Raw genomic sequence first — 9,520 nt, 5'->3', positions numbered from 1 at the left:
CAGGCTGGAGTGCGGTGGCACAATCTCAGCTCACTGCAACCTCTGCCTCCTGGGTTCAAGCGATTCTCCTGCCTCAGCCTCCCAACTAGCTGGGACTACAGACATGCACCACCATGTCCAGCTAATTTTTGTATTTTTAGTAGAGATGGGGTTTCACTATGTTAGTCAAGCTGGTCTCGAACTCCTGACCTCAGGTGATCCACCCGCCTCGGCCTCTGAAAGTGCTGGGATTATAGGTGTGAGCCACTGTGCCCAGCTACCATTGTCATTTCTATTGGTTAGAACCAAATGACAGGTCCTGCCCACACGTAACAGGAGCAGATCACACAGGCGTGAACCCCAGGAGGTGGGATCTGTGGGGGCCATCTTAAAATCTGTGCGCCACTGATGGGATCTTTTGTTTGAAGTGTTGTGACGTGTGAATTGAAAGAAAATCTTTGGCCAGGCACGGTGGCTCATGCCTGTAATCCCAGCACTTTGGGAGGCCGAGGTGGGCAGCTGAAAAGGTCAAGAGATCGACACCACCCTGGCCAACATGGTGAAACCCCATCTCTACTAAAAATTTAAAAATTAGCTGTACATGGTGGCATGTGCCTGTAGTCCCAGCTACTAGAGAGGCTGAGGCAGGAGAATCACTTGAACCTGGGAAGCAGAGGTTGCAGTGAGCCAAGATGGCGCCATTGCACTCCAGCCTGGCCACAGAGCAAGACTCCATCTCAAAAAAAAAAAAGGGATAAAAAGTTCAAGCATGCCTGCTTTTTTCACTGTGGGTGAATGCTGTTCTACTTTGGTCTCTCTAAATTTCAGTTTCTTGAACCTGAAGCAGCCTAGCTTATGTACAAGGAAAACACACACTTACATGTAGGTTGCCTACAATGGAGTGATGAATAAGGAGTTTTAGCACATATCATTGGTTTACTCAGGATGATTTTCCTAAGGTGCTAGAAGTATTTTTGACTTGACTCCATTCATCAGCCTTAATATTTTTGTACAAGAGTCAGTCTTCTCATGGGTATAGGCATTGATTATGAAACCAGACTGTCGCAACTTACTTCCAGTGAGCCTGGGTTCCTGGTAGTGGTCCTGTTCCAGTCATGCTGCAATAGTGACTGCCTTTCCCGCACCCATAAACTGAAATTTATGAAGTGCTTTCAAATACATTATTCAATTTATTCTCACAGCAACCTTTTGAAGTTAGTACTTCTTATCCCCATTTTACAGACGAAGAAACCGAGGTGCATGATGGTTGACACTTAGGCAAGGATGTGTTAATATTACTAGGTGGAGGGCTTGGGATGCAGGCCCCAGACCTCCGTGTTTCCCTGTTAGCTCCCTTTGCCTCTGCCGTCCCCTCTAACATTACTCACTGTGAGGACACCATGGCTCAGCCCCACTAAATGTCTCACTGTGGGCACATTACAGCATAAATCAAGGCAGAAAAGGACGACTGTCAAAGTGCAAACAACTCTCATTGGCTTTCCCCAGTCTCCTTTCCCCCTTTTAAGTCGTAGGAAAGGAAAATTAAGAGTAAATTAATATAATAAAAGATTAAAGTACAGGTATTATGAAATTGGAAGGTGCTGACAGCAGTCCCTTGGGTGTCTGCCTCTTGAGTTAAACTGGACAGTACTGCATATACCAGATGCCCCTTCCTCTCCTATGGGCCCAGATGGGTGATGCCATTGCTAGCAGTCAAGTCATTTAAGAACGTTTTTGTACCATTCAGCATAAAAGCCTCCTTATGGAATACAGCTTTTGCTGTACAGATCAATCTCATTTTCTGCTTCATCGTTGCTGTTTTTGCTTATAGGAGTGCCAGCTTTGTGTCTTTTTCATGGACTTTTGAATATAGGAGCTAACATTTATTGTGGCCAGCGTTATACTAGACATTTAACAGCCTCATAACAGTCTCATTTACTAAACATAACAGCCAAAGGAGGATGGGTTGTTATCCCCATAGCACAGAAGGGGCCGTGAGTACACAAGATTGACTTGCTCAGAGTCTGCTGGCCAGAAGCAGAGCTGTCGCAGAGTCTGCGCCCATTCACAACTGTTAACCTAAAATAATAAGGTTTCCCCAAGAAACATGCCTTGCCATGCCTCCCTACGCTTTCAGTGTTTGGTGTGATTTTGTTTTGTTTTGTTTTTTTGATTTGGTGTTGAGTATTTCCAAGTTTGATTTTGCGCATCTGTATCAATGACCTCAAAGGTAATTTGATGTCGATAAAAAGAAAAAGCAGGAGAAGTCAGAGAATGATCCACTAAGGTCTTAGCACTCTTCTGCGAGGAGAATGCGCTTGCTAAGATATGTCAAGGCATATAAGGTCTTCTATATTCAGTGGCATTAGATAGTTTTTTAAGTGTTTAGCATTCTCTCTGCTCCTTTTTGAATCATACAAATAACCATAATCATTGCTTACATCTCTCCTGTGGAATCTTGGCTCTCAAATGGTTTGCACCGCATACTTGACAGATAACACTACTGATTTTTAATAGAGCTCTGAGCTTCATTTGCTTATGTATTTACAAGCAGATTTTACACAGATTTCAATGCACATAGAGGCCAATGAATCATGCATATTAGTTGGGCCATGGGAAAGGATATCTGATTCAGATACAGAGTTTGCTTATGAAACTGAGATTTTTCTCAGTTACTGGAAATGATTCTCTGTGTTTTATTGAACTCTCAGAAAACATGACCGCTTCACTATTCCATTATACGGAAGCTAGCCATTTTCACCTAAACCTAACAGCCCTCCTACTTTCTGAGGACAACAGTTATAATTTGAGTGTTTGTTTCACTTTTCAAAAGTTATTATTATTATTTTTTTTTTGGTGAGATGAAGTCTTGCTGTGTCACCAGGCTGGAGTGCAGGGAGTGCGATCTTGGCTCACCGCAACCTCCGCCACCCGGATTCAAGCAATTCTCCTGCCTCAGCCTCCTAAGTAGCTGGGACTACAGCCACGTGCCACCACACTCAGCTAATTTTTGTATTTTTAGTAGAGACGGGGTTTCATCATGTTGGCCAGGATGGTCTCGATCTCTTGATCTTGTGATCCGCCCGCCTTGGCCTCCCACAGGCCAAGGATATCTGAATCAGATATCCTTTCCAATGGCCCAACTAATATACATGATTCATTGGCCTCTATGTGCATTGAAATCTGTGTAAAATCTGCTTGTAAGTACATAAGCAAATGAAGCTCAGAGCTCTATTAAAAATCAGTAGTGTTACCTGTCAAGTATGCGGTACAAACCATTTGAGAGCCAAGATTCCACAGGAGAGATGTAAGCAATGATTATGGTTATTTGAGATTACAGGCATGAGCCACCACGCCCGGCAGTATTTCATTGTTACACAGATTATTTTAGCAATTAGTCAGCAAATGTAAATATTCTTACCTTGTTTTCTAGGACTTTCTATTTTTTATAGCTGATACATCTTGGTGTGCTGTTCTGCTTTAATGCTTCTGTAAAAATTTGTTCAAAATGCTTATAAGTTGCCACACTTCCGATACTTTTTACCTGAATTTAGACAACATATTGCTTGTCTAAATTCTGCTACTTATTTTTCTAACCTTCAGAGACCTAAGATAGCGGTTCTCAAAGTGTGGCCCAGGGACCTCTGGAAGTCCCCCAAGATCTTTGAATTCATGCAGTCATTTTTTTTTTGTTACTATTTTCATAATAACACTAATACTTAATTTTCTCACTTTCATTCTCTTCTGAGTATACTGTGAAGTCTTCTAGAGGCTATGTGGCATGTGTATTTCTGTAGTCTTTTGTTTAAAAATGTTCTCAGTTTTGATTTCGCATACGATAAGTGTGAATATATGCATAGCCCACATAAGCAAAGCTCTTTGGAGGTACTCAATCATTATTAATAGTGCAGGCCAGGAGCAGTGGCCCATGCCTGTAATCCCAGCACTTTGAGAGACTGAGGCGGGTGGATCATAAGGTCAGGAGATCGAGACTATCCTGGATAACACGATAAAACCCCGTCTCTACTAAAAATACAAAAAATTAGCTGGGTGTGGTGGCACGTGCCTGTAATCCCAGCTACTTGGGAAGCTGAGGCGGGATCAAATCACTTGAACCCAGGAGGCAGAGGTTGCAGTGAGCTGAGCTCGCACCACTGCACTCCAGCCTGGGTGACAGAGTGAGACTGCATCTACCAAAAAAAACCAAACAAGAGTGTAAAAGGGTCCCAAGACCAAAATATTTGAAAACTGCTGCTTTAAGGCTATCTGCTGGGCAGTTCCTTTAGTAGTTTCACAGTTGGATATTCAGTGAATGAGAATTGTGCTCCAGAAGAATGTTTTGCTCTAGAAGGAAGTTGGGAAATGTTTTCTTCATTTCTGAATGTTCTCTATTAACAGATATCATATATCCTGTGGCTTTCACTAATTCATCTAATTGCTTGATACTGTTGTTACTGAACCAGTAACAAAAGAAAAAAAATTCTGATATTGAGAAAGGCTATTTGAGATTTATCAAGCTAAGTCTGCCTCATAGCAGAAGATAATTTTTTTAATGACTACGATATATATTTTGTATGGTTTTGGTCTTCCCACTAGCATTTAGAAATGCTTATTTATTTCCAGTGGATATCTGGATATTTCTGACTCATTGGTTTACAGAAAGACTAAAGGTATGCATTGCCTGTTAAATGTGAAGGACTTAAATTCTCTAAATTTAGATTATTAAATGGTATTTTAGCTGCAGTGCTTTCGAGATGACATAAATCATAATAGAATGGCCCATAGTAAATATTCAGCTGAGGACTGTTCGTCTGTAAATATAGAGCACGCACCTCCCATTCCCCTTTCCCCTAACTAATCGATAATCAGTCAGCACTGTGTGTCACTGAAGCTTAGAAACCTCAGCACAGCTAATAGTTGATGAGAGCTGGCACTCAAGAGAAAACCTATTTTCCTTGGCCTAGTGTGGTGACTCACACCTGTAATCCCAGCACTTTGGGAGGCCGAGGTGGGCAGATCACCTGAGGTCAGGCATTGGAGACCACCAGCCTGGCCAACGTGGTGAAACCCTGTCTCTACTAAAAGTACAAAATTAGCCGGGCATGGTGGCAGGCGTCTGTAATCCCAGTTACTCAGGAGGCTGAGGTAGGAGAATCGCTTGAACCCAGGAGGTGGAGGTTGCAGTGAACCCAGATCGCACCATTGCACTCCAGCCTGGGCGACAAAAGTGAGACTCCATCTCAAAAAAAAGCCCTGGTTTCCCCCTTGGGCTTCTACCTGGGGGCATGCAGGAATTATAATGACCTAATTCTACAGGAAGTTTTTCATTTAAAAAAATTTCTTGAGAGTGGAACTGCTAGATTATATAAAATTTTAAAAAATATTTAGAAATCATTTAGGGCAGAAAAAGTAGAGTAGCAAAATTTATATACAGATTATTCATCTCTTAAAATGTATCTAGTATTTCTCCAAGGGGGAAAAATATCAGGTTTACAGAAAAAAATAAACCTGTATTTCTCAGTTTAAAATTGTTTGTTTGTTGGGCTTTCTGACTTTTAGTCTCAAGTCCCCTGGCCCCTGAACAGTTCTGGAGAGCAAAGTGATGTCAGGGGCTTTTATGAGGACAACAGTTGAACAAATTCAAACGGGGACCTGTCCTGACTTTTAGGTTTTTTATTCCTATGGCTTAATTTTTTAAACTGTAAAGCTCTGGAGTAGTGATAAAACACCTACCCTGATCACCTTTACCCAGAAGATGTGGCAGGAGAGGCCAGGCCGTGTCCCTGGCAGCCATTTGCCGTTAGACGAGATAGACGCTTTCAGGGTGGTATGGCGGTAAACCTGTTTGCTTTTAGAAAATACTTGGCTATGAACGATGCTTGCCTTCCCATCCCAGCCTGATATGATTTACTCCCGTATCATTTTTGTTCAAGAGAACAAAATCACCACACGCTTTTAATGGGCTATTGAATAATAAAACAAGTTACTCAGTTGTGTTTTCAAAATGTCAGACTTGGCAGTTTTAAAGCATCCCTCAGAAACCATGAGGGATTGGTTCCAGGACCCCTCAGATACCAGAATCCTTGGGTGCTCAAGTCCCTTATATAAGATGGCAGAGCATTGTGTATTTGCATATAATGTATGCACATCCTCCTGTATACTTTATTTTTTTAATTTATTTATTTATTTATTTATTTATTTTTGAAACGGAATCCCGCCCTGTCTCCCAGGCTGGAGTGCAGTGGTGTGATCTTGGCTCACTGCAGCCTTCGCCTCCCAGGTTCAAACGATTCTCCTGCCTCAGCCTCCTGAGTAGCTGGGATTACAGTTGCCTGTCACCACGCCTGGCTAATTTTTACATTTTTGGTAGAGACAGCGTTTCACCATGTTGGCCAAGCTGGTCTCGAACTTCTGACCTCAAATGATCCACCGGCGTCAGCCTCCCAAAGTTCTGGGATTACAGGCATGAGCCACCACGCCCCCCTGTCCTGTATACTTTAAATCATCTCTGGATTACTTATAAGGCCAAATACAATCTAAATGCTATGTAAGTAGTTGTTACACTGCATTTTTAAGAAATAATGACAAGAAAAAAAAGTCTGTACACGATCAGCAGAGATACAACTCTCCAGGTTTTTTTCCCCTAATATTTTTCATCTAAGGTTGGTTGAACCCACAGATACACAGCCAGTGGATATGGAGGGCTGCCTGTACTCCAGAAGTCATGCTAAGATGGCTACGTCCCATCTTGTAGACTGTTCACATTCTTGGCATTGGTGTATGCATTAGTGTATTTTGCGTATCGGCATACATCACGAGCTTGTAGTGTTCCCTTTGATTTTTGTTTGGGTCATGGGCAATACTGACCAAAGACTTGCCGCACAAATGAGAAGATACAACACATTGTCTGTCTCGCCTGTATTTTAACCCAGCTCTTCTCAAACCTTAATGTGTGTACAAATCCCGAGGGAATCTTGTCGAGTTGCAGATTCGGATTCATTAGCTCTGGGGCAGGGCCGGGCTCTGCAGCTCTAACAAGCTCCCGCATGCTGCTCATTCTGCCAGTCTGCAGACCACACCTTGAGCGCAAAGTCGTTTCACTCCTCTTCTACCTGAACTTCTGGATTTGTTTTGTTTTCCCTCCAACAAGGTTACAAAGACTTCAGGTTTGAGACCAATGGAACCAAAAGATATCAAATCCGTTCGAGAATTAATCAACACTTACCTGAAGCAGTTTCATCTGGCTCCAGTGATGGATGAAGAGGAAGTAGCCCACTGGTTCCTCCCCCGGGAGCACATTATTGACACGTTTGTAGTGGAGGTAAAGACAAGGTGATAAACATAAAGCTTCTCCTTGAAGCACCCTTTGTGTTCAGTGTGCAGCAGAAGTATTTACACACACTTCCTTCCATTTCATCACAGCACATGACAAAGATGTGTACTAAAGGGTTGAGAGTTAGTAAGATGAAGAATTCTTCATACTCTATCAAGGACATGCTTAAGTGAAACTGACATTTGTTGAACCCTGAGGGTGTGGTGTTGAGGAATATGGTGACCACGAGTATGGTCTGGTGCCATTGTCTTGTTTTGTGCTAAGGCACCAGCAGTTTTACCCACAGCACTGCTTTTGCACCGTTGGTGCTGATGGTAACATATCAACAAGGCAAACAGCTTCTTAGTGTTATGAAAATAATTTTGACCTCACAGATTTCTGAAAGGGTCTCAGGTACCCACGGGGTTCACAGACCACATTTTGAGAACTGCTCTCCAGGGCATATAATTAGAGTCTGTGGTCGGACCCATCTTTCACATTATTAGAAATCGCCAAATAACTCACCACAGTAAGGTTCTGAGCAGTGTAAGAGAGTTCCTGTTTCCTCACATCCTCACAAGACGTGGCTATGGTCAGATTTTAAATTTAGGCCCACCTGATGAGTATGGAACAGTATCTTGTTGTTAATGTATATCCTCATTATTGATGAATTTGAGTATCTCATAAATATGTTAGCCATGTTTATTTCTTTTATGAATTTGCTATTTACATCGCTTGCCTGTTTTTCCTTTTTGACTGTAGTCTTCTTACTGATTTATGAAAGTTTTTTTGTTTTGTTTTGTTTTTTGAGATGCAGTTTTGCACTTGTTGCCCAGGCTGGAGTGTAATGGTGCAATCTCGGCTCACTGCAACCTCCGCCTCCCAGGTTCAAGCGATTCTCCTGCCTCAGCCTTCCAAGTAGCTGGGATTACAGGCGTGCGCCACCACGCCCAGCTAATATTTGTATTGTTAGTAGAGTTGGGGTTTCACCATGTTGGTCAGGCTGGTCTCGAACTCCTGACCTCAGGTGATCCACCCGCCTTGGCCTCCCAAAGTGCTGGGATTACAGGCGTGAGCCATTGCGCTCAGCCTGTGAAAGGTTTTTTATATGCTGAATACTAACACTTTGTATTGTGTTCCTTTCTGGAACCTCTATTCTATTTCACTGATCTCCATGTCTGTCCCTTCACTAATACCACACTGACCTGGTTGCCATAGCTACATAGGAAGCCTTAGTATCAGGTAGAGTAATTCCTCCCACTTTATTCTTGTCTGTCAAGATCATTTTAATTAACCTATTTCCTTTGCCTTTTGCATATACATTTTAGAATAAGCTTATTTTTGTCTACAGAATACCTTGCTGGCACTTTGATAGGGATTACATTACACTGATAGATTAATTTGAGCTTAATTGAAAAGTCTTCCAATCCATGAACATGGAATGTCTCTACATTTATTTCGGTCTTTTAAAATCTTTTTTATCAGCATTCTCTAAGAGCATCCAGATCCTGTACATGTTTTCTTAAGTGTATAGCTAGATATTTCACTTCCTTTGGGGCGATTATGATGGTGTTATGTTTTTAATTTCACTTTCTGCATGTTCATTGTTAGCCTGTAGAAATGCTTTCTTCTGTGTGTTTGTATCCTACCACAGTGCTGAAATCACTTACTGGTTCCAGGAGTTTGTGTGTAGATTCTTTGGGATTTCTGCATAGATAATGTGTCATCTGCAAATAGGGACAGTTTTATTGCTTCCTTTCTAATCTCAATGCATTTATTTTTGGTCTTGCATTGATGCAGGACCTAGATCTTCCAGTGCTTTATTGAGAAAGAGTGGGGAAGGTTTACATCTTTGCCGTGTTCTTGATGGTGGGGGAAAAGTATTTATTCTTTCACCATGAAGTATGATGTTAGCTGTAGGTTTTTTGTGGGTACTCCTAATCAATTTGAGGTCATTCTCCTCTATTTCTAACTTACTTAGAGTTCTTATGAATGGGCACTGGATTTTGTCCCATGCTATTTCTGCTTCAATAGATGTAATCATATGATTTTTCTCCTTTAATCTGTTGATATGGCAGATTACATTGATTGATTTTCAAATGTTGGATCACTTACATTCCTAGAAAATATCCACTTGGTCATGGTGTATACTTATTTTTATACATTGTTGTATTGATTGCTAATATTTTGCTGAGTATTTGTTTTGTTTTGTTTTGTTTTGTTTTGTTT

General features: G+C 41.6%; 1 protein-coding gene across 1 annotated transcript in view; it reads left to right on the top strand.

The window, feature by feature from the left end:
- The window catches only part of NMT2 (N-myristoyltransferase 2), a 40,127-nt gene that overhangs the window by 24,962 nt on the left and 5,645 nt on the right, over positions 1 to 9,520 (top strand). The window contains exon 7 of the mRNA XM_011934293.1: positions 7,130 to 7,300. Within this exon, the coding sequence (XP_011789683.1) occupies positions 7,130 to 7,300 (171 nt within the window). The remainder of the gene's footprint in view (positions 1 to 7,129; positions 7,301 to 9,520) is intronic.

The sequence above is a fragment of the Colobus angolensis genome, unplaced genomic scaffold, assembly GCF_000951035.1.
Source record: "Colobus angolensis palliatus isolate OR3802 unplaced genomic scaffold, Cang.pa_1.0 Scaffold133, whole genome shotgun sequence".
Classification (NCBI taxonomy): Eukaryota; Metazoa; Chordata; class Mammalia; order Primates; family Cercopithecidae; genus Colobus; species Colobus angolensis.
The sequence above is the reverse complement of the archived record's forward strand: the minus strand, read 5'-3'. Positions and strand labels throughout refer to the sequence as shown.